Source organism: Rattus norvegicus, chromosome 3 (genome assembly GCF_021556685.1).
Source record: "Rattus norvegicus strain SHRSP/BbbUtx chromosome 3, alternate assembly SHRSP_T2T, whole genome shotgun sequence".
Taxonomy (NCBI): Eukaryota; Metazoa; Chordata; class Mammalia; order Rodentia; family Muridae; genus Rattus; species Rattus norvegicus.
Window position 1 is genome coordinate 7470711 of NC_141536.1, and position 24780 is coordinate 7495490.

A 24780-nucleotide genomic window follows, 5' to 3' on the forward strand; every position below is an offset into this window, starting at 1 on the left:
CATTGTCATGACCTGGGTGGCAAGGCAGCTCTGAGATCTGCCAGCAAGGAACAGCCCTGTAAAGGGACATTAGAGCGTTGACTTCCTCACACTTAGAACAGCTATGTAGGTAGGACACGCCTAGCTGGACGGAAAAACAAGCCATGCCTTGAGATCATTTCAAGTTACATGAACAACACTAGTGTCAGTGAGGAAGCAGCGACCCTTGACATCAGGCCAGCAAATCACCAGCGGACACGAGCAAAGGTCTAGAACAGACTCGGCCGATGATGACAGGTGTGTGGCAGCCAAGCTCACAAGCACAGGGGAACGTCTCAGCCACCCAGGAAAGAAGACAACACAGGCCCACGACAACAGCCAGGCGCTCTTAGATAATAGGAACTCAGTGCACTGACGCAGAAACACAATGTCTGTAAACACATTTGGAAAACAGTTTGTGACATCTTTATGTAGGTGTAAATAGTCAACATGTTGTGTAGCAGTTTCTGTCAGGGATCCGTGCAAAAAGGCAAGCAAAGGATTCTACTATAACCAACAGGGAGGCCTACTTCATACTGACCTAGAGCTAGGAATGGCGGGGCCATCTATAGAGTGTCCCCAGAGTGAGTCACTACCCAGCACTGACCTGGACAACCTGCAGATACACAGAACACTGAGCATTGGTGTCAAGGCATCGTCATGACAGGTCACAGCCCGTAGGCTTCATCTGTAATACGCCATGGAGACATACACAGAGGAAGGATGTCTGGTTCCCAGATGCTGTGAAATAAGGACTAGGTGACCCTGAAGGGGAGGCAGTCTGGAATTTGGGGGTGACATGTGGTGGGAGTGGGGTTACCGCTGGATTGAAGGGTGGTTTGTCTTGTAGAATAAATCTACGCGGTTCATCTGCGAATGGAACCAGCCCAACTGTGGGTTAAACAGAGATGGTGCCGATCTCTCTGACGTCAGCCCTGAGGGTTTCCTGTGGAGCACATGATGTTTGTGAGGTGCGGCTGTCACAGCTGACCTGGAGCCTTGTCACTGGGACGACTGCAGCAGGAAAGAAGACAGACTGAAACCCACACTCTCAAATTCCATATGATGGTGCCTAAAACACTGTGTGCTGGGTGTGAGAAGAAAACCAAGCAAGTTTACTTCTGATTTTAGAAGAAGATTTGAATATTTCCAGAATAGGCCATTATTGACAACCTCTAGTAGCATCGCTCTGTGTGTCAGCAGGAAGCTTGGGTGATGACTCCACGTGGTTCCTGGTCACAGCATCTCAGGAGATCCTGCACAGCCACAGGAAGCTGTGGGCAAACTGTAGCTGCTCTTTAGAAGAAGATTCAATTCAGGAAACACAGCCTAGAGGGGCCTGGAAGGAACTGAGATCTCAGGATCCCGAGGACCCCGGCAGCAGCCGCTGTATTGTAGTGGGACTCGGGGAGACTGGACGATCTTCGGGCCACAGGGTCCCAGGCTGTGCTGGTGTCAGTCACACCCTGTGGCTTCTTCCCCTCTGTAGTCCAGATCTAAGTGTCTGACCCCTGAGAATCAAGGACTCCTCTTGCTGTCAGGAGCTGTCCAGGTTGCCCCTGGGTCTGGTAATGCTCCCAGATGGATAGAACTTGTGGCCAGGAAGAAGCTCTTCTTAAGCTGGTCCCGGGGCTATTGTTGTATTTCTAAGCTGCAGGTCACAATGGGTGGCAGGGGCAGCAGTAGATGGAACCAGGAGCAAGTGGCACTGCCCAGTGTTAGGGCGCTCATGGCTCCTGAAACCTTTGGCCCTACAGTGATGTGTGACAGCTCTGTGCAGGCCCAGAAGGGCGGGACTGTCCATCCACTGACGACGGTTCTAGACCTGATTGCCCGAGACCCTGGCCTTTACATCCTGGCCACTCTCAGGATTGTTCTCGCACTGCTGTCTGCAGTCCCTCTTCTCTGGCTTTTACAGTTTTCCGTCTTTCGATCTAAGAGCCTTATCAATTTCTCTCCTTCTGCACTCGATCTTAGCACTGCCCTGGCCATCCACCGGGACCTTCTAATTCCTTCTTGTTTGTATGACCCCTGCCATGCTGCCACATGTTGTTTTTGCTTTGGCTCCTGTCTTGGGAGTGGCTATTGTCTCCCCCAGGGCTCCAACTCCTGTTTTCCCTGCCTCTCTCTCCATTGCTTCTCAGCTGCTGTGGCTTTTCAGCCATTGTCTGACAAAAGTCAAATCTTAGCCACTCCTTAGACCAGCTCATTCTACTCTATTCGTGATGGGGAAAGAAAATAGGCAGGAACACACCGCCTACCGCCTGTGTTGTCTTCTTGTGTGTGTGTGTGTGTGTGTGTGTGTGTGTGTGTGTGTGTGTGTATCTGTGAGTATGTCTCTGTATATGTGTTTCCTCTGTGTGTGACTGTGTGTGTCTGTGTGTGTGTGTGTGTGTGTTTCTGTATGTGAGTCTGTATGTGTCTGTGTGTCTGTGTCTGTGTGTCTCTTTGTATATTTTCGTGTGTCTCTCTGTATGTGACTGTGTGTGTCTCTGTGTGTGTGTGTGTGTGTGTGTGTGTGCGTGTGCGTGTGGGTTTGCATGTCTCTATGTATGTGTTTCCCTCTGTGTGTGACTGTGTGTGTGTCTGTGTGTGTGTCTGTGTGCGTCTGTGGGTATGTGGTTGTGAGTGTATCTGTGTGTCTGTATCTCTGTGTATGTTTCTGTATATGTTTCTGTATGTGAATCTGTGTGTGTTTATGTGTCTGTTTGTCTCTTTGTGTATTTTCGTGTGTCTCTCTGTATGTGACTGTGTGTGTCTCTGTGTGTGCAACTCTGTGTGTATGTATGAGTGTGTCTGTGTGTGTGTGTGAATCTGTATCTCCCTGTGTGTGTTTCTCTGTGTGAGTCTTTATGTGTCTCCTTGTGTATAATTCTCTGTGTGTTTATCTCTGTGTGTGTTTCTTTTTGTGTCTCTGCATACAACTCTGTGTGTATCTGTGTGTGTGTGTGTGTGTGTGTGTGTGTGTGTGTGTGTGCATGTGTCTGTCTGTCTGTCTTTGGGTCTGTGTGTGACTCTGTGTGTCTGTGTTTGGATCATCTGTGTGTATGTCTGTTTGTATGTCTCTGTATATGTGTGTACGTCTGTGTGTGTCTGTGTGTTCTGTGTCTGTGTGTGTCCCTATGTGTCTCTGTGACTGTGTCTGTGCTTGGGTCTGCGTGTAGGTCTGTGTGTGTCTCTGTATGTATGTGTATGTCTGTGTGTGTCTATGTGTGTCCATGTGAGTTTCTGTGAGTGTGTATGTGTCTCTGTGTATGTGTGTCTGTGTGTTTCTCTGTGAGTGTGTCTGTGTGTATCTGTGTGTGTCGGGGGGCAGGGTGTGTGGGGATGTGTTTGTAGGCCAGAGGACAGCCTTTAGTGTCAGTCCTTAGGCGTTCTCCATCTTTTGTTTGAGAGACAGTCTCTCACTGCCCTGGAACTTTGCTAGATTAGCTGATCAGTGATCTCCAGGGATCCACCTGTCTGCCTCTTATCTGACACAGGGATCACAGGCGCTTACCACTTGTCACTGTGCCTTGCTTTCACACGGGTTCTGGGAACAGAGCTCAGAGGCATGAGACATAGAACTATACCAAGTGGGGCAATACCTATGAGGCAAGTACTTGACCGAATGAGACATCCCTTACACCTCTTCTTCATTAGATTGCATTTATTGTGTGAGGGCTTGTGCGTGTACCATGTCATAGCCGGGCATGTCAGAGGACAACTACAGCAGACTGTTCTTCACTACCATGAGCCTCACATGGATCAAACTTTGGTTGTCAGGTTTGATGCCAAATGCATTTACCCAATGAGTCATCCTGCCAAACCCCTGAAGAAGTCTTTTATTGAATCTAATATTGAACCATAAGACAGCAGGCACAGCAGGGCAGACAGTAAGAGACCCCTTAGCTCACAAAGGGAGCTCAGGAATCCACCCTGCCTCTAGAAAAGGGGTGTGTGTACCCACCATAGCAAACATTCACACACAGTAAGGGCTGCATCTGTCCTGGGCAGGGCACTACCCCTCTGCACCAGGCATGGCTCTCCCCCTGCTAGGCCACCAGGAAAGCTGCTGCTCCTCCGGCTGGGGCGGATGTGTTAGAGGAAAAGTCTGCCATCAACTGTTTCAAACAGGCACAGCTGGGCCTCACCTCCTGGAGCCAGAGCGGTGCTCGAGTGACATGTCCTGCAATTGTTGAGCATCGTCCTCCAGACATCTGTGGTTGGCAAGGGGAAGTGTGGCCGACTGCTTGACAGACAGCGCTTTTCTCAAGGCACACAGGATACCAGGGAAGAAGAGTCTCACAGCTCTCAAATGGGGGGGCAAGTCACACCGCACGCCCCAGCATTTCCACAGAAAAATTAACATCAGAAGGAGTGTTGATATTAGTAATTTTCCATTAGCATTAATAGCAATACGAATAATATTTTTCGGTGTTCGACACTGGTGATGAATTCCCTCATCTGTCTCAGTATCTGTGATGCCATCCCTGATTGAGCCTGGAGTTGGCGAAGCCTCAGAGTGATCACGGAGCTGTTGACCCATGCAAAAGACAGGGCTATGGTGGCCTACACTGGGGACACTAGATCCACCCCATTCAGCGTGGGGTCCACAGGACTGGTGAGGTCCCCACCTACACTGCTTTTTTTCATGCATCAGTAGCAGACCATGAAGGGGTCTTAAGACCCCATCCTAAGGGAAATCTTTGTGCCCTCAGCCCCTCATGGCTCTGAATCCCCTTTCTGCTCTGGAAGCTGCAGCTTTGCTTCCGTTATGAATTTTAGGACAGGACAGGTGGGAGATAAAAGTGTCTATACCTTTCTAGTGTCCCTGCCTTGACATTATGTACAAGGGACATTAAGACATTTCCTGTCCCTCTGTGGACTGCCGGGCCTTAACTGAAGCCTCCCTCACATTGACCAACCATACTGAGCAATGAGCAGAAGTGCACCCTGGTCCCTTGAGATGTCCTTGAATATGTGGCTAACGCAGTGCAGCCATGGAGGGCGTTCAGAGATCCAGACAAATACCTGGACTCTTTAGGCAGCTGGCAGGGTGCCTGTGTGTCACCAGGACAAGGTCAACACAGAAGGGTTGCCAGAGACTTCCACTCGGGAGGCTGGGACCCACATCTTGGTCCCTGGCCTGACAGGTGCTGGCCTTGTGCCTTCCTACCTGGAAGGGCAGGGGCAGCTCAGAACTTCCTACAGGACAATGACCAGGTCAAGCTGCCACCTTTTATTCTGAGCCCAAAGGTCAGTGAGAGCATGTGGAGCACAAGTCCCGGCCCCAGGACACAAAGACTCCATTGGGAAGATGCTGCATCCCACGCTGGGTTGCTAGGTCAGTCTGGGGTCCCAGGACAGACACCCAATCTAGGAGCCTCTATTGTTCAAGTTAATAGAACATGACCGCTCTCTCAGAGACCTGGAGAACTTCAGTGCAGCGGCCATGCAGTGAATGCCACCCAAAGCAGGCTGACTGATGCTCTCACTTGAGATGCTGAAGGCGCAGACACAGATATAGACAGACAGAAGGAAAAGTGTGGGGCATGGGAGTTGCATGATTAAGTGCCAGGAGCAGATGAGGACAGCCAAGGGAGCCCTTCTGAGTGCAATGGTGACTATGGCCTGGTCCCCTATCTCAGACCTATTTCTCTCAACCTTCAAGGGCAAATAAAAACCACAGAAAACTGTCTGAGATGCCCAGGTGCAGAAGGCCAATGTGGTCCACTGACGTGTGACTCTGAGTTCTTATGGACAGCGAAGCCTTGCTTCAGAGATTAACAATCTCAACTAAGGTCAGCAAGAACTAGGGTGGCCTAAATTCTCTGACGAGAGTCCTTGTCACAAGCGGTCAGAGGGGCCTTCGGGGCTGAGCAGAGGCTAGGTGAAGACAAGCAGAACGTGGGTAAGGAAACACAATAAGAGAGTCATGGGGAGCTACCGATCACCCAGGGTCCTCCCCAGAGCCTTGGGGAGTGTGGCTCTGGCCTGCCTAGTCTCCACAACCAGTTTCTGGCCTCCATGGCTGAGGGGAGCAGATGTGAGGTGGTGAAGACCTGGTTGGAGGTGGTTTGTTACAGCGGCCTTAGGAAGTCCCAGCCAGTGCTCTGAGGAGGAGAAAGCCAAGAAGGGAAAATATGGAGACTGTTTCTAGAAGAACAACTCAATGACCAGGCTGTGCCCTGAGTTGGAAAGCTGTGTCCTGAGGACACCCGTGGATAAGGTTACCAACAGAACAGCAGGCACGAGGCTCAAGGGGCTGAGCTGGTGCACATGTGGTGGAGTGGGTCTGAAATCCCGCTCTCTCCCCATTCTGACCCCTCCCCAGGGACTGCTGGGTGGTCCTTGCAATTCTCCAGACTCCAACAAAGGATCAGACCGCGTGGGTCACATGGCCTTTCCTCTGAGTTTCCAATTCTCCCTCAGGTCTTTGAACTGTAAACTGTGGTTGCCACTCCAACCAATGGCCTTGATTACTTGAAGTCCTAACAAGCTGTTACGCAAAACACTGACATCCCCTTGCCAGCTGGCTGTGGACATAACCCAGAAGAACCGGTCTTCTTTGACATCTTCCCCAAGGATGTTGTATGGGTCTGTATAAAGGCAGTCAAGTGAGGTGAGGGGCCAGTATAGGCTCGCCTGCCCCTGCTACCTGCTGGTTGGTTGTGAATGCAGACCCTAGAGATGAAGGCTTTGCTCCTGACCGTTAGCTTCTGTCTGGTTGCTGCCCTGCAGCCCCAGGACTCCTCATCACTTGCTTTCAATAATGTGAATGTGAGTCAGCGCTGGGCCACAGGGTACTCTCAGCTTTTACTGGTGCAGGAAGACCAGGGTTCTGGATTCAGGGTGATCCCAACGTGATCTGTGGTGGTAACTCAACAGAACAGACCAATTTGGAGTTGAGGGATCCTGATGTATGTTCAGGCCTCCCTGTGCTCAGTGGTGGAGTCTGAGAGAGTGTGCTAGAAGAAGGCCCTGGTACCCTCAGAGTAAGCAGGTCCCCATCAAATGAACTTTCTGTGTTTTGGTGGTGGGAGGGAATGGGCAGGCATGAATGGTAGACGGAGGGCACGTATTCCACAGGGAGGGGGGTCAGGCATTAGGCAAAGAGAAAATTCATCTTTCTAGTTTTCCGGGAAGTGGTTCAACAAGGCCATGGTGTCAGAAGACGAGTTCCCAATAAGCAAGGTCTCACCCATTTTTATCTTGGTGCTGAACAACGGAGACTTGGAGTTTTCTGTCACATTTATGTGAGTGTCTGTGGCTCCTGTGGTTGGTTGGTCTCTTACCTGCCCCATTACCTCTCAATGAATAGTTTTAAAAAGTCCCCCTACTTGGAAAGAACTTCAGCAACAGGTTGAAGAGTGAGGACCCCAGTCGGTATGAGGGCTGGGTATAAGAGGGCCACTGCAAACTGTTTCTGATTTCAGGATGTACGGCCAGTGCTTTGAAGTGACCATCATCTTGGAGAAAACAGATGTGCCTGGCCAATACACTGCCTGTGAGTGTTATCAGCTCAGGGATGGGTGGCTGGCAGCCCATGGAAGGGAGAGCCTCCTGCCAAGCCCCACCCCTAGGAGGGATCACAGGCAAGTCCTGGGATCCCTAGTCCTTGGCTCTCAGGCCACAGTAGTCATTTAGAATCTGGGACTAGAGACTGAGGAGACAGTCAGGAGAGGGACCCAAGATTGTAAGCTGCCCTTGACATTTCAGGGACCCCCACATTTGAGGGTAAGACCCACCTGAAGATGCAGGTGCAGCCATCTTCTGTGAAGGGTCACTACATGCTCTACTGTGAGGGGGATGTGGAGGAGATGAGCTTCACCATGACCCAGCTCATGGGTAAGTTTCCACCCCTCAAGCTCACCATTCCCATGCCAACCCCATCATTCCTCTAGGCCCCCGTGTGAGAGGAGCAGCTTTCCTCTCCTGGGCAGGGGGCAGGGCACAGTGCTGCTGGCTGGCCACACCTACCTTGCTGAGCCTCCACTGCAGTAACTGCCAAGCCTGGCAGGCAGCACCCAGGATAGAGGAAGACATTGCCTCTTGGCCACAGAGGCTGTTGGTGATGCTCTGTGGAATCTCATGGTGTCATGCGGGGTTTATAACACAGGACAGTGGTGACTTGACTGAAGCCTTCTCAGTACAGGGACCTTTAAGGTCGGAGGCAAGAAGTTACAGGCCTCCACTGGGAGGTTTGGTTTCCAGGGTCCTTTGATGGCTCAGATGCTCTCCACGCTCAGTGATAACCCTCCACACCAGGTCACCTCCAGCCCTTGGCTATTTCATGAGGAAGCACCTGGTGCTGGGCTCCTGTCTTTGTGGCACTGGCTCCTTTTAAACATGTGGTCACCTCCCTCTGCTCACCCATCCGTCTTCCACCCCCAGGAAGATTTGGAGGCTTTGGAGGAATTTAAGGAGTTCACACAGCTAAAGAGACTTGTTCCAGAGAACCTGCTTATACCTGAACAGATGGGTGAGGGCACATGCAACCCATGATCCTCTCTCTGTCCCCAGTAAGTCTGCCACTCTCATGTCCCCTGCCCCCAACGAGGACAGTGTGGTCCCTGCAACAGTTCTTGGTCATGGGAAGAAATGAGCCATGGACTGTTGTCCAGGGCTCATTCTTATCCCTGAGTTTTCTGCTTCCTACAGAAACATGTGAACCAGAGAGTAACTAGGTAAGTGACCCTTTAACAGAGAAGAACCTTGGTATTCCACTGTGCCTCAGGTTTCACGTGGAGGTCTCAGTTGCAGCCAGGAACTTCCTGGTTTCTGTGTCCCCGGGCTCCATGTGCCCTGAACTTCATTCCTGGGTCATTAAGGGTTGCTTGCCTTCTTCATTCCATCAGTGGGACACGCTGGGACACGCTGGGACACGCTGAGACACGCTGGGACACGCTGGGACACGCTGGGATAATCTGGGACACGCTGGGACATGCTGGGACACGCTGGGATAATCTGGGACACGCTGGAACACGCTGGGACACGCTGGGATACCCTGACATACACTGCCCAGTTGCCACCCATCCAGCAAACGTCCTGTCCTTAGTCTCCTTCAGGGCTTCTGGGGATTTCCTACCTGCTGGTGTATACCTGCCATCCCTGTGTCCCTGAGCCTACTCTGACCATGGAGCAGAAAGTCCTGGGCCCTGAATGAGGATGGCCAGGGACAGGTGGGGTCATGATATCCATATCCTTTATGCCTCCACTTGTCAGTCACACCCTTGCCTAATCACCACTACGTGGACAGAGCTTTTCTGAGAGAACTCAGCAGAAAGGAATTCCTTGTCCAGCACTAGCTAGTTTTGCTTCTCTGTGAGCCTGTGATGCTGCCCCAAAGCACCTAACATTCCCACCCCCCACCATAACCAGTCAGTCACTGTACCCTGCTTGCTCACAAACTCCCCTTTTTAGAGCATGGCGAACCAAGGCTCCAAAGAAGTCCAAGGCAGCGAGCACAGCCAGAATCTCTGTCCTGTGGGAGGCGGAAAGAGTGCCCTGTTGGTCCCTCCGACTCTCCTCTCTCTCCTCATCCTCCTCCCCATCGCCTCAATAAAGAGCTTCAGCAGGCCTGGTGACTCTGCCTGTGTGTGAGACCCTTGGTGGTCTCAATCTCTCTCCCTTGTGATCACCTGAGGGGAAGATGGGGTGAGAAGAACTTAGGAGAGCTGGAACCCCCAGCCTTGCTTGGGGGAGGCACGGAAGCTGGAGACGGTGCCAGGTCTCCAGCCCCTGGGATCCTTGTATAGTTGTGGCACCCCAGAGACCAAGTTTCAGGCCGTGAGTGAAATGAGGAGGACGTCCATGACAATGACAGGGTGGGACTCCAAGCCACAGGTGAGCAGCAACAGAGTCCAAGCAGGTGGGGACCCCTGGGGACTCGAGGTAGGAATGAGGCCAGGACACAGGCCTGGGGTAGGTTCCCAGATCCAGTATGTAGGACACTGAGAAATTGTCCACATGGGTTCAGGACACTTGCAATCTCTCTGTGCAAGCTGGAGAAACAGTCTGTGGAGGAGCGACCTTACTAAAGCACTCTGATGCCATTCAGTGCTATTTCTCAGGTCATTCTCAAACTTTGCTCTGAGTGGCCTGAGGGGTCAGCTAGGACCCAGTCTCTCTCTCTCTCTCTCTCTCTCTCTCTCTCTCTCTCTCTCTCTCTTTCTCTCTCTCTCTCCCTCCCTCTCTCTCACCATCGGAAGGGGGATGTGATCCAGGCCATTTTTCTTTAATCTATGAACCCTCTTACCCAATCCTCCCCAGTGCCGGGTATGATATCACTGGTGGGGATTACCAGCATCAGAGGCTTTAGGGGGTTCACACAGTTCTGTGGCTTCCCTCAAGAGGATGTGCTCCGTGTCCTCCACTGGCAGGGAGTCCCCACTCCAGTGTGGGACAAGCAACCTGTTGTTTTGAAAACACCAGCTTTGGTAATTTCCAGAAATCTGACGTACGGATGGCTTGTGTACACAGACACACATGAGCATACTGATGCCTAGGTGTCACCATGTACACAGACATACATACACACTCACATGATCACATATGTGGATAGATATGGAATGCTGCCCCCAAGGAAAGGCTCTAGAAAGGTCTTGAGTGCCATGCCTGGAATTGGAAGGCCTGGGAGCATGGCCTGGCGCAGGAACTGTATTTCTTGTGGGAAAGGGGCCTGGAACAGTTCTTGGTTCCTAGTCCTGAAGCAGCACTTCCCACACTGATAGGATCTCCCTCTGACAGGAATTCTATAGATTATCTCTGTCTAATTATGAGGACCAAGCCAAACTGAGATCAGGCCTCCCGTCTGGCTAGAGCTTCTGTGTGGGTGAGAGAGGGGAGGGTCCTGCCCTAGGGCCTCCTCCATGAGTTAAACAGATTCAGAAGGCCAGAGAGCAGAGCGGCCATGCAGAGCATGCGTGGGCTCCTGCTGGCTGCAGTGCTGCAGCCCGTTCTAAGGAGGGTCACCCTGGTGAGGAGCTACCTCAGAAGGCTACCTCAGAAGAGGTGAGCCTCCAACAGTGAGACTACACTGAGGTCAGACCCTGGGTGATCAGAGCCATGCGTGGAGTTCAGCCAGGATGCTCTCTTATGTTTTACAGACTTCTGCGTGGTAGAGAAGGAAGTCCATGTGGTACCCAGGCACCCCACGGGACAATGTGGCACAGCCCAGTGTGTGGGCATCTTACCAAGACATATTTCCATCAGCGTTGATTACTGTCCCCAAGCCCACGTTCACAGGAATGTTATGACAATTACATAATCATTCTAAAAGCCTCAGAGGTCAAAGTGACTGTTTGGAAGGAACTTCACAGTTTTGAGTTCCTGTATAAATAGCAATTGGGTGAAACACTAGATTCTCAGTGTCATTAGAGAAAATGCCAGAGTTACCACATAATCATATAATCTCCATTCCGTGTTGCTTAGTCATTCGATGGATGGATGGAAGGATGGGTAGGTGGGTGAGTGGATGGAGGAGTGGGTGTGTGGGTGGGTGGGTGTGTAGGTGGGTGGGTGGATGGATGGATGGGTGGGTGTGTGGGTGGGTGGGTGAGTGGGTGGATGGACAGACAGATGGACAGATGGATGAGTGTGTGGGTGGGTGGGTGGATGGTGGGGGGTGGATGGGTGGGTGGATGGTGGGGGGTGGATGGGTGGGTGGGTGGATGGACAGACAGATGGACAGATGGATGAGTGTGTGGGTGGGTGGGTGGATGGTGGGGGATGGATGGGTGGGTGAATGGTGGGGGTGGATGGATGGATGAGAGTGATCAGTGGATGGAAGTCAGTGGTGAAAAAGCAGGTGGAGGTGGAGTGGATTTAACAGATAAATGGGTGGATATTTAGATGTTGGTGAATGAATGGGTGGATGGACAGGTGCCCAGGTGATAAGACAAGAACATACTTAGACACAGCTATAAGTCAGGCCTGTCGCTGTGAACTCTGTGTGCTTCTCCCTGCTCCCTCCCTGTTTTCTCCCCCTGCTGTTTCAGGCTCCGTAAATGCCCAATGCTGATCAGGTCTCAGAACTTTCTTGGACTTTTTTCTTGATAGACTCATTAATGAGTTCCTTCGTGTGATAGGTCCACATTCACTGTTGTGAAAAACAAAACAAAATGACCTCATGGTCATCTCTCCCCAGTGCTGGCCTCTGCTGTCAGGGGAGAGAGCAGCAAAGCTGGGGGGGGGGGGGTCATGCTGCATCTACCTTTGGGTTACAACCAAATCCTTCTGGATCCTTCTGCTCTCCCTGCAGACACCTTCCCCCATCTCAGTCATAATCTCTTCTCATGATCCACCACAGCTCCCACTCTGTCTTCCAGTCATGAGGGTCATCTTGCTTGGGCATTGGCCATTTTCCCCCACCTTCCTTTGCCCTTCCTTCTCTGTCCCGTTCTCTCTTCTCTGGGTTTCTTCCTTCCTTTCCCTGTCTGGAGCACTAACTGCAGCCATCCTTTTCCTCCGAAGGCTTTTCTAGGCTCACCGGCCTAGAACCACTTCTTTCCTCAGGAAAAATGCAGTATGTGAACTCTTCTCCCCGCCAACGCCACGATAAACTACAAAGGGAACCCACAGTTTCAAACGCACACTCTGTGCCCTCGCCCCTTACCCCATGCCCTGCCCCTCAGTTCCCTGACTGGGCAGGGCTCAGTTGTTCCCCTGGACCCTTCTGCAGAGGTCTGCACAGCCCCTTGCTTCTGTGTCTCACAGCTTCATGCTGACCTAGCAGACCCAGCCAACAGAGAGTGCTGTTAACAAAAGCAAGAGAGGGGTCACCACTCTGCACCCGAAGCTGAGGTAAAGGCAGGCACTGGACAAGCAAGGAGGGTCTCACCGCGCCATACCTTATAAGCCCAGCCCTGTGACCTAAGGAAGGGAGGCCTAAGGCTCTCAAGTGAGCCAGACATGGAGTCAGCTAACAGAATCCAGGGCGCTAGCTATGCACTGGGGTGTCCCCACTACCTCCTCCAGCTGGCTGGCCCATAGCCACCCGTGCTTTAAAGTGGCCTTTTGCAAGATGGCTGACCCCATCCTGTTTCCAGCACTTTCTGGCACAGCATTGTGCTGAGACTCTAGCTTTCTCCTTCTATCCGCATATCTCACCCCGGGGCAGACCAATTCAAATGTCACTCCCTGAACAACGTCATAGCACACAGGTTTCCATAGAAGGCACACGGAGGCTTTCCTATGTGTGTGAAGACTATTCTCCTCTTTAAAACCCTAAATGACTATATAAAACATGAGGGAGTAATTAAAACCCTCATTTTACTTGAGGACAGAGCAAACCCAGACTCCTCCTGAACTCTGGGGAACACCACACACCCTCCTCCCTGCTGGCCAGGGGCTAAGGAAGATCTTCTCTTCTGCTGTCACTTGTTCTCCCTTTCTTCTGGTTGTCACACTTCACTCAGTCCTGCTAAGTTTTCTCTGGTTGGTCATCAGTTAGACACAAGAACATCACCAGTGTCCTTCCAATGGCCAGTTTTCTTTCAAATTGTAAAGACACTTTTGAATAGGTAGCTCATTCATTGGATTAAAAAAAAACACCAGAGGAGAGATCTGTCTTTACACACATTCACAGTTATAGGAGGAGAGGCTTCAGGATTTTCCAGAATCCAGTGTGTAGACAAGGCCCTAAACTAAGCCTGGCCCTTGGTTACCATGTCTCTCTCTCTCTCTCTCTCTCTCTCTCTCTCTCTCTCTCTCTCTCTCTCTCTCTCTCTTCCTCTCACCCCCTTCTTTCCTTCCTCTTTCCCTTTCTTCATAAGAACCACCTCTGGTAGTGTGGCACTCTTCTGAATGGGTCTCTGGTGAGGATTAGATGGTGAGAAAAATCTTGATGAGATCCCTTCCCGGTTAGCTTTAAGTGTCAACTTGACTCAATTCTTTAGTTGAGAATTACCTAGACCAGATGGGCTGGTGGACTAGGGAGAGCTGCTCTGGTTATGAAGTGATGAAGGTGACAGAGCCCAGCTCATTGTGGGTGGCACTATTCCCTAAGCAGGTGGTCCTGGAGAGTATCAGAAAGCTTGTTGACTGTAGGGTAGCTTTCTGGCCAGCCAGCCAGCAGCACTGTCCCGTTCCTGGTGAGGTGCTTCAGCTGGGAAGTCAGGTCCTTGGTCAGAAGTGATGCTGTGTGGTACAGAAGTGGATCTGAGACACAGCAGCTGTGCAGACCATCGTATCTATAGTGGTTCTTCCCTTTCCACAGGTAGCAACAGGCTCCCTGCTGAGACAGTCATCGAGTCCCTAGCTTGACAGAATTTCAGATGCATCTTATCTGGGATGGAAATATACATCAAAGAGTGGTATATCGATGGCCACACATCCTGTGTACCCTAAGTTCCAGAGGCTGACAAAGAGATTCCGCTTCTGCCAAGTAGGCCCCAAGTCCTCTCCTCAAAGACTGAATCATGCTCTTGTCTGACTATATGTCTGACCATGGTATAAAAACATCTTCTGATGTCAAGGAGTACTCTCTGTCCCAGCATCCCCTCCTGAACAGGACAGGCTTCCGGCCAAGAGCATGTGAAAGAACCTCTGAACGGGGTCATGGAGGATGTGAACCCTGGAAGAAGGGCAAACATCTCTGCTTTTTAGAACTCTCCCCTGATTACGATTAATATTAGCTATTTTATTATTGAGTATATGTGTACCTTAGGTGAACATGCCGTGGTACGTATGTGGAGGTTCGAGGTAAGCTGTGGAGTTGATTCTCTCCATCACCTTATGTGGGTTATAGATATTGAGCTCGGGTCACCAGGCTCGCAAAGCATTTACCTTTACCCACAGAGCCATCTTGTTGGCCCCTCCTCGTATCATAAAGTTATCTCAATACAAATCTGTCGAGCAAGCACACATCTGCATAGGTGCCTCAGCAGGTAAGTGTGATCAGAGGCAGTGAGGAAGTGCAACTGAGGACTACGAGCCTCTGGAACTAGATACATTCCCAATCTTGTCTCAAAAAGAGAGGGATCTCTCAGTTCTATCAGCAGTCCATAAAAGGAACATATGCGGATGAGTCATAGGAAACCATCCAATATCATGAGGAAGTGGAGTTGCCAGGGCTGACCCAGTGTCTCTCAAAGGGGACACTTTGCTCCCAACCAAGGATTGCACTTGGATTTTAAAATGGCAAAGAGGGGTCAATGGCAACAGAAAAGTGGCCCTGGAGAGGTCTCGGATATGACACTCTACACCAAGGCATAAATTGCTCCATGAGCTAGCAAGATTTATTTAATGCCATGGACAAACAGACAAACAGCAGCAAGGACTCTGAAGAGAGGAAACAAGGTCCACTTGGCCAGAGTGGGAGTTCCTCCCTATATCTTTCTAAGGAGGCTGGAGGTTTCACCCCAACCTGTAGCCAACCTGATTCATAGGCAGGAGGGGGACAGGATGTGTGGCCACCAATACCCTGGTGAGAGATCCTGGCACAAGAAAATTTGCTAGCCAACAACTCACAGGAAATGTCTTTGCAGGGTTCCATGAGAGGGGACAGGCTGTCGAGAGGTATGATGGCCTAACAGCTAGCTGCTAGGATTGCAGCTCCTGAGTTAGTCAGTCATGTCCCCAGATGGCCACTTCATAGATAGATAGAGGCTGAGTTCTCTTCTTCTGTGAAAACTGGGCTCAGATGCTCCACAGCCGTCCTTAGCCTATCTCGCATTTCGCTCTGTGGCTCACAGCCAGAAGAATCATGGGAGAGTACGCAACCACAGTACATAGACCAGACCCAGAACGACATGGCAGGAATGTCCACTTTTACAGGAGAACTATTTCAAGGCCTAAAACGTTACTCAAGGAGGTGAGCTCTAGGAGCCCCAGAACTGAGATGCCCCCTTGTTAGCTTGGCCATCATGGACCCTGAGATCCCTGGATGCACTAAGCCACCCACTAAGGTAAGCGCCATGAATGACACACAGTGGATTCAGCTCAGAGTTAAGAGATTAAGGAGAAGCAGATATCCTCTGGGCTCTGCAGCTACCTGTCCAGCTTAGGATAAGTATCTAATCCAAGACTCTCAGATCAAGAAGTTTTTGAGCTACAGAATGGGAAGTCAGGCCGTGAGAAGTGGCTCGGCAGTGAGGAACACTGACTGCTCTGCCAGAGGACCAGGGTTCAATTCCCAGCACCCACATGACAGCTCATATATGAATCTGTCTGTAACTCCATTTGCAGGAGGTTTTTTTTACACCCTCACACAGATGTTGGCAGAACACCAATGCACATAAAATAAAAATGAATAAAATCGTTTTTGAATTTATAAAGAAAGAGAATGGGAATTCCATCGGAGCATCAGGCCCACCTCTGGCTGCTGGTGGGACTATTCTGTCCCAGGAAGGCAGGCAGTGGGAGGGGCTTCTGGTGATGCCCTGAGTGCTGGGTCAAGGTGAGGCCATTCCCATGAGCTGGTCTTTCAGTGTTCTCTATGGAGGAATCCGAATGTGACTTCAGGCTCAGACACATGAGAGGGAGGCACATGATGGCCTATAGCTGGGAAATGTGCCCGGACATCCCCTTGTAGCCACAGGAGAAAGTGACTCAGGTAGTGATGTGTGATGCCCAGAGATCCCCTGTCTTGGACAATAAACAAGGACCTACCCCGCCTGCCTTTGTGAACTTACGCAGTGACACTTCTCACCTTGGGGACCAACTTGGCAGTACATTCTAGACCCGGATTCTTGTGGCCCATCCCCGAGGACACTGTTCTTCTGATCTTTCACTCGTCTCACCTCACCCAGAAGCAGGAAGTGAGTATAGCCCAGATCCTGTCAAGCGAGGCTGTGTGTGCATCCCCAGATGAGCTTCATGACCCCCACCAACTGCCATCCCGCAGGCGCCAGACCCGTGTCACAGACCAGATGGTGCGGACACCATGTTTGTGATGGACACTGTCCATTGTGGAGCATCTTAATGCAGGAACTTGGGTGTCCTGCATTCAACAATTAGATGAACACGGTCCCTGTCCCAGCCCTCCTGTCTGAAGCTCTTCCTTGGTAACTAGGGGTTGAGGGGCAACATCTGTCCTCCCATAGGTCCCTCATGACACCTCAGCTTCACCTCACCCTGTGCATCTCTTGCTGGCTTCTGTGTCAGTGCACCCAACCTAAAGTCTCTACTCTCTTCTTAGAGCCAACATCAGCCCCAGACTGTGCTGCTCTGCCAGGCCTCCACACTACTTTGGTGGATGTGACAGGACATAGTTGAGAACAAGGCCATGGTGTCCCCGGGTGATTGTGAGAATTTCTACAACATTCCAATAGTCATGAATTTCCTGACAGAGTCAGTGCTCAACGAGCAGAAAAGACTGACATGTGTACATGTGTGTCCACAGAGACATGTGTGCTTACTCTCATGACATGTGTATATGTGTGTCCACACAGCATGCTTGCTTACTCTCATGACATGTGTACATGTGTGTCCACAGAGACATGCATGCTTACTCTCATGATGTCTGTACATGTGTGTCCACACAGACATGCGTGCTTACTCTCACATGTAAGAATGCTTACAATATGAAGTGCATAAGCTCACAGGTTCACAAAAATACTATACACGTATAAACATGTATACTCTCTCACAATGTATACAACTACAAGCTGGTGTATGTGCACACATATATACCACGCAATCTGAGCAGCAGGTGCTGACTGAAAGAAAACCACAGTCAGAGTAACAACCTCGCTGGAGGTCCCGGTTTCATCACAGAGCACAGTGGGACTTCCACTGAGACCCCTGGAGTGGCCCTGGCTTACCTTGGCCTTTCTGTCATCTAAGGGGGAGAAAAACCTACAACCTGGAGACTGGGGTCTCAGATCTCCTTCCCCTTCTGCATGTGTGTTCAATTCTCTGACCTTTAGAGCCATAATCCTTTTAGTCTTGCTGGCTGAACAGCCTGGCTCCCATTCCAACGCTGGAGCTGAGGATGAGATGGCGGGGAAGTGTCTGGCATACAGGATTTCTATGGACATGAGCAAAGGGCAGAGGGTACCCTGAGGGGTGTCCTCCCCAAAGCTCAGCCCTGCTTGTGCCTGGATCCCTGACCTACGTACCCCAAAGCACCTTGTAAGAGCCTTCAGCATCTTGCAAAGAGATTTAGGTGATAGCATAAAGTTGGCAGTAAGGTTGCCATGAAGACCAACCGTCCTCTAAGTACATGCTCAGCTGCCCCACGACCACCACAGAGTGACCTAAAGACCCAGCTTCCTCAGGAGACAACAGCCACATAACTGTATCAGGTTAGAGGTCACACCCCATGGGCACAAGTGCAGCTCTGCTTTAGGGCATTGGCCTCGAGTTCTGTGAAGCCCTGGTCTCTCCCCAGAGGAACACACACCCTGCCTAGCCTTCAATTGTTGAGACTTCAGGGCTTAGCCCTTGGTTATTTTTCCAGGCCAATGAGGTACCACATCTAAAGTGTCCCGGGCTTACCCACTAAGGTGCCTCAGTCCAGAAGCCAAGGTACACAGTGTCCCAGGCCTGGCCTGGACAGGGCTGACAGCATCCTCCTCTGAACTCCATGCTCTTCCAAACGTGTTAGCTCCTGTGGGTGGGGCAAGGGTAGATGGACTTCAGGCCTCAGAACAGTATATGTACAGAAGGTTGGAGCATCTGTGCACCCACATGGTGAGTGCTCAGTCCAAGAAGACACAGTAGAGAAATGAAGGTCCTGCTGTTGCTCAGTGTGGGGCTGGGCCTGACCTGGGCACTTCAGGATCAAACCAATGTTCCCGTGACGCCGTACTTTGTACCTGAACAGGTAATGCTCCGGGGCCTCAGGCTAAGGCAGGGAGTCAGCCCACGTATTCAGTTATTATTCCAGGTCCCTATCACCTTACAAAGTCTTGACAGCAACTCACAGTAATGGGGACCAAGGAGTGGGGTTCTACTTGAGGCCACGGACTCAGAGACACTCTACCAGGTCCCCTAGAGTGTGAGCCACTGCAATGCCCCACTAAAGATGGTCGGACCCAGGAGAAGCCTGAACCTAGGGACCCAATAGGATAGACAGGGTAGCCAGACCCTCTATTTTGTGTCCTACTGCACAGAGACCCGAAGGTTTCCATATGGTAGAGGACGTCATCGCTCTTTAGAGATCTGGAGAACAGAGAGCCACCACACTCTAACAGTATTCTCCATGGCCAATGGGTGCAGTGTGCTGGCCTGTTTGGTTGGGGTGAGGTGGAAGCACGGTTAGTAGTGCAGAAGGTTCCTTCTCAGCATACAGTAACACGTGAGCTGAGGCCTGTACTCTATTCCTCTGCAGGACATGCATGGCTCCTCCTGCAGTGATCCACTGAGATCCACAGGAAGATGATTCTCCAGGCTCAGTGGCCAGGATTAAACTTTCCTCTGTGCAGGTGACAGGATCTTGGCATACCTTCAAGCTGGCTGCCACTGACCCATCTGTCGTTGAGGAAGGAGGTGCTTATCGGTGCTTCATGACTGGCATTGTTCTCCTGGACAATGGTAACCTGAACGTCACCTACTTGCACAGGTATTTTGGCATGGAAAGACCTCTGACGAGGTTCTGTGGGGACACATTCTCCTTACCACCCCCCAGATCCTCAGTGACTCAGGGCTCAGACCCTGAGAAGACCTTGATGATACTGATCTTATGGGCTGCTCCCTAGAGCCTGGGAAGCATATGGGGCTCCATCTGGGAGAGTCTGGTGACGCTTTAGGACCCAGCTCCCACAGGGGATGGCTCAGAAAGGCTATTTTCCTCATAGAGAAGATGGAAAATGTGTGGAGAAATTCTACATTGCAGAGAAGACTGAGACACCTGGACGCTATACGTTTGACTGTGAGTGAAGGAAGCTACTGCTTCCTCCCTGGGTGACATGGTGACTTGGACAGTTGTGGCATCTGCTGCAGTACAGATCTGACTGAGCAGAAATGACACGGACGGTAACCCCACAGACCTCACAGCTGTATCTTCAGAAATTCAAAATCCAAAACCTTGACTCCAAACTGTGCTCCCTTGGGTTCCCAGGGATTCCCACAATCCTTCTGAAACCCAGCAGAGAGCTGACCCATTGTCAGATGTCAGGCATTGATGGGGAGGCTGACAGGGAGAAGGGACCCAGGAGCCTCACCCATCTGAGGCTCTGGAGTATTGTGTAAGGGCTTCCCTTTGGGACAGATGTCGCTCAGGCAGTGTCAGTGGGTGAGGAGGACAGATGACAGAAGACAGAGTGAGGGACCCTTGAGCCCTTCCTCCTTGCTGGAAATGCCCCTTCTCTGACCCAGAAAAAGACCCAGCTCAAGAGGCTAGAGAAGAGAGGGCTGGGGAGGCAGAGCAAGGGTGAGGCTGGTAGAGAAGCAGAGGCAGGAAACAGCCCCAACCTGGTGGGATTTGCACTCCTCAGTATGCTGGCTTCTGTGAGGTGAGGTGAGCATGTGGGGGAAGAGCCACACTGTGCCACCTAGGGCAGTGCAGGGTACCAGGACACTAAGGATCCCAGCAAACTCCATGAACATTTGGTTTTTCATCACAGACCAAGGCAAAAACTTTCTGACTTTTATGGATGTTACTGAAGACTACACCATCATAGACTTGGAAAGCAAAGTGGGCAGCTTAATTGTGACTGAGCTCCATGGTAAGTGCTGTTCCCACCCACAGCTTGAAGAAGGCAGAAAATGTCTGAAGCTAGAGAGGCGGGTGGGGAGGGCAGGGAGATGGGGGCTGGAGCCACCCTCCCTACCCCAATTACCCTCCCTACTGATCTCTTGGTTTCGCTGTGCATTCAATCCTGTTGGCTGTAGCCAGGAGTCTGTCCACAAGTGACGTTGGATGGGACTACTACTTCTCTCACACATGCAGAAGAGGCATCTCACCACTGGACATTGAGGACCTTTCCTTCTCTCGTAAGCTTCCCTTCCTACGTAGAGCTTCCTCTGTGGGGACCGAGCCACAGTAGCTGGGATGCCTGTTGTAGGCCACAGTGTTGAGGGGATGGAGGGGTCTGTCTGGGACTTAGGAGAACTAGGGCTGATCTGATGAGGGGTCTCTGGAAGGAAAAGGAGACTAGACCTCTGCGTCCACTGTGATCCCCAACACGGTGTAGTTCCTGAGCTCTGTAGGTGACAAGACTCCTTCCCGTCTTCATCCCCCATATTCTGGCAGACAGATTTTCCAGGGAGCATCTGTAAAGTATATATAACTCCCCAGTATATTAGCCAGGGTTTTTAAAAGGTGTTGCACCCAGGGCCCAGCCTGAATGAGAACATTAATGGGGCCCAGAAAGACCCAGGATTTCTCCAGGGCATTGGGGTGCATGGACACACACCCTTGCATGCATTGGCATTGTGTGTGTGCACCTCTGCACAAATCTTGTGTGTACGCACAGTCTGTATTCCTGGACTCAGGGGTCTCCTGGTCCAGGCTCTCCCCTCAGTTCTGTCTCCTGACTTCCCAGACTGCCTATCCATATCCCCAAGAAAGCAGGGTGAGCCCTATTAACCCAGGTCCAGCATCGCAGCACAAAGTGTGCAGACATTCCATAGGTCCCTCAAAACCCTGGCACTAAGAATCACACTCTGAGGTGGGGACAGGGCTCAGGGGTAGTTGGATGTGGGAAATTATAGCCCTGTTGGCAAACTCGGTTGACCATGTTGCTCACCTGGGTGTGAAAGGCCTAGGAGATAAGAACAGCAACTTGAGGGCAGGAAGGAGGCTGGGCCCTGGGAGGAAGAAACAGAGAGAAACTCCAGGGCACTGATCCAGAGCCATGAGCTCTCTAGAATGTGCAAGTTCCTGCAACCAATTGGAGATCATTCACAGAGCATCTGCCTTCTCCAGGTGAGTGTGACACACTCTAGTCAGCGTTTCCACGACCCACATCTCCTGAAGCTTCTGACGTCGTACACTGACCCACTTTTCTCCGAGTAATAAATAAACTCAGTATCTGCTCAAGGCCTCCAGTGATTTCTTGGCTGTACCCAAAGGCCACAGGGCTCCTCTGCTCAGAGGGAGGTCGCCCAGAGAGGGGTGGTGCCCCCCCTAGCACTGGCAAGGAGGGGAAGGGATTATGTCCCCAGGTAGAAATCTGTTGTCCAGGGCAGCAGCTGGTCTCTGAGGGGCCACAGGGAGATCGGGATTCCTGAGGTTGATCTCAGATGAGAGAGGACACTTGAATGGCCCAAGGGGACATGAGTTATGCATTATTGTAACCATGCTAGGGTCATTGACCACCTTCCCCTCCTAGACCCTGGACCAGCGCTTTTGGGGTCAGCCACGACCAGATCAACCATGGTCAGGAATGTTCTGTCCTCTAGGACACAAGGGACACATCATCAGGTCTCTCAAAGCCAGAGATATTTTGGCCAGGAGTAGAGGGTAGGACATCACCAGGGAGCTGTGCATACACAGAAAGATCTGCAGGTAAGGCCAGGCTCTCCCTGGATTGGCTTTTCCTGATGAGTGACCATTTCCTGCCTCAGAAGTCAATTTAACTTTGAAGTCAAGGAGCAGGCAAGCACCTGCCTAATGTCAGCTAACTCAACCAATGAGAAGCTGGACTTCTTGTTACCCTATCACAAGCTATTCCTGCCCCAAATCCAAAGTAGGGGCCCATCCCTTTGTGCAGGTCTCTAGAGTGTCCCTGAACCTGGTCTATGCAGGACAAAATAGGTCAGAGCCTGGGGAAAGGGCTGGGGAACAGACAGTGCAGAAGAAGGCGTCACACTTGGCATGAATTGGGTGGGGAGCTGCTGAGACCTGCTGCTCTTGGCCCCAGGTACCAGGACACTAGGGAGGGCTATTGTTGGCTGTTAGGTTGTGGGTCCCACATCTGCTCTGCCACAGGGTCTGGCTGCTTGGGAAGGGGGGACTTGGGATGTTTGATTGTGCTTGCCCCATGCTGCCACAGGGCAAGGTTGCTGGGCAGTAGAGGAGCACGGAGAGATCTCTCCAGAGTGGGGAAGTGCAGTCTGAGAAGTGGGAAAGCTGGAGCTTCCTTGGGGTTCCCTGGGCCTGGGATAAGTCAGAGCCGTGGGGTTCTCAGGCTCTTGGACATCCAGATGCCATTGGGAGTTGTGGAAGTGTTGAGAACAGAGTAGGGTCTAGTTCAGGGATGGGGGATGGGGAAAGGGAAGCTCCTACTAGTCCCATGGAGAGAGTCCTTGGCTCAATGGCAGCAGGCATGGTGTTGGTTGTAGCTGGGAGTGCAGGGAGGCCTTCAACAGGTGATTAGACAGCAGCTCTGTAGGCAAAGGCCTTCTCCACGTCTCCCCAGGGTGGATCCTGATGAAAAGAGACAGTCTGGGTTGTGCGATCAGAACAATCTAGATGGTGACTGTGGAACCAGAAACCACCGTTACCACTAATCCCCCATCTGCAGAAGAGGTCAAAACAGTGCCTCCTCAGGAGGTTGCTAACCCAAAGCACTATCTCAAATGCCCTCTTCAGAACAGGTGGGCACTCTAGTTTTTAAAAAATGATAAAAGCAAATCTTGGCAAGCAAATCTTTATCTCTAAGTGTGAAACCATTGAAGACTTTTGGGTTCTATGCAACCATATCCAGCTGTCTAATAATTTAATGCCGGGCTGTGACTACTCACTTTTTAAGGGTGGTATTCAGACACATGGGGAGGACGATGGCTAATTACATTACATTGAGCAGAGAAGAAGTGACCGCGACCAGGTTTAGCTAGAGACACTGCTGTGCCTTATTAGAGAACCCTCTGATGGCTGCAGTGATGACCTGTGTGGAGCTGTTGTCGGTGTTAGAGCTAAGGGTAATAAGATAGCAATATGGACAACTGAATGTGAGAACAGTGATGCAGTCACACACATAGGGAGGGTGTACAAGGAAAGGTTAGGACGTCCTCTGAAGATAGTGATCGGTTATCAGTCCCACGCAGACACAGCTACAAAGAGCAGCTCCACCACTAAAAATAGGTTTGTTGTTTAAGAAGAACCTTCTGAGTATCCTCACAGGAGACTGCGTCACGCAATCGAGATTGGGAGCTGTACTGAAGCCGATCCCATCCAAGTGTTGCTAAGATACAAGAGAAGTCTCATTCGCCTTTGCCTGTACTTCTGTGTTCATTCTCCTCCCCCACCCCAACTCTTGCTAGTGTGTCCACTATCCCAATCAAAGAATTACAGTACGCGTCACCCCACAACCCACAGTTGTGCTCCTGGCCCACTCTGTAACAGCCGGGTAGAGTTACCAGGACACACACGCTTGCCTTTCCACGGTATTCAGAGAAGAACGGGCATTTCTATCACCTTAGCAGGAAGAGATCTGGGTTTGTTCCACTCCATGCAGGAGCGGATTTGCTGGTGTGAGAGTCTGAGTACAGCTTTCTAGCAACCTTCTCTTTCCTGTCACAGCATTGTCCTTGCTGTCCTCTTATGACGGCTGCTAGATGTTAGTTTATTTGCTTCCCTGCTTGATAACATTAGTGATTCCGATTTCAGTTTTTCATTTGTTTTGAATTTTGTTTTCTTCCTCATGTAACATTGGTGAAGGATCCATGAATATGACAGAAAGGCGGAATAAATATTACATTGTGAAAAAAAAAAAAAAAAGGACAAGAGATAGACTGTGGTTCCCAACCGTTTATTGTCGTGGTGGAAAGTGGATGGTAAAACCATACTCCACTTCTCATGTTGGGCCTAAGATGAAATGCCTTTTGCAGGGAGGAGCGTCTGGGCAGGGAAGCTCATTGGCTAAGTCTCCAGGCCTCTAGGTATGTCATTAGCATGGAGCTCTCTCTATTGAGCCTACCCAACCACATCACTGTCTCTTTTCCTATTGT

The 24780-nt window shown here is 51.0% G+C and overlaps 2 protein-coding genes and 1 pseudogene across 8 annotated transcripts; all 3 read left to right on the plus strand.

The window, feature by feature from the left end:
* Positions 1–6632: 6632 nt before the first annotated feature.
* Positions 6633–9580, plus strand: LOC148006408 (vomeronasal secretory protein 1-like). Of its 6 annotated transcripts, XR_015684926.1 has the most exons (8): positions 6633–6780; positions 7135–7256; positions 7437–7507; positions 7720–7848; positions 8395–8522; positions 8662–8687; positions 9059–9182; positions 9424–9580. XR_015684926.1 is itself a non-coding variant. In XM_087655312.1 (7 exons), exons 1-6 carry the CDS (start codon positions 6676–6678, stop codon positions 8685–8687), a joined length of 555 nt encoding a protein of 184 aa, XP_087511438.1. In that variant the 3' UTR covers positions 8859–9580. The 6 variants fall into 6 exon arrangements, 1 of the variants encoding a protein (XP_087511438.1); XR_015684924.1 differs by lacking the exon at positions 8662–8687 and having other exon boundaries at positions 6676–6780; positions 8395–8482; XM_087655312.1 differs by having other exon boundaries at positions 6676–6780; positions 7720–7853; positions 8386–8482; positions 8859–9580.
* Positions 9581–18627: 9047 nt separating this feature from the next.
* Paepl1 (progestagen associated endometrial protein like 1) lies at positions 18628–21928 on the plus strand. 2 transcript variants are annotated; one of them, XM_087655088.1, is made up of 6 exons: positions 18628–18769; positions 19371–19507; positions 19743–19816; positions 20511–20612; positions 20779–20880; positions 21815–21928. In XM_087655088.1, exons 1-6 carry the CDS (start codon positions 18671–18673, stop codon positions 21832–21834), a joined length of 534 nt encoding a protein of 177 aa, XP_087511214.1. In that variant the 5' UTR covers positions 18628–18670; the 3' UTR covers positions 21835–21928. The 2 variants fall into 2 exon arrangements, with proteins under 2 accessions (XP_087511214.1, XP_087511213.1); XM_087655087.1 differs by lacking the exon at positions 21815–21928 and having other exon boundaries at positions 20779–20947.
* Positions 21929–23302: 1374 nt separating this feature from the next.
* On the plus strand, positions 23303–23975 carry Eif4e-ps4 (eukaryotic translation initiation factor 4E, pseudogene 4; annotated as a pseudogene).
* The last annotated feature ends 805 nt before the right edge of the window (positions 23976–24780 follow it).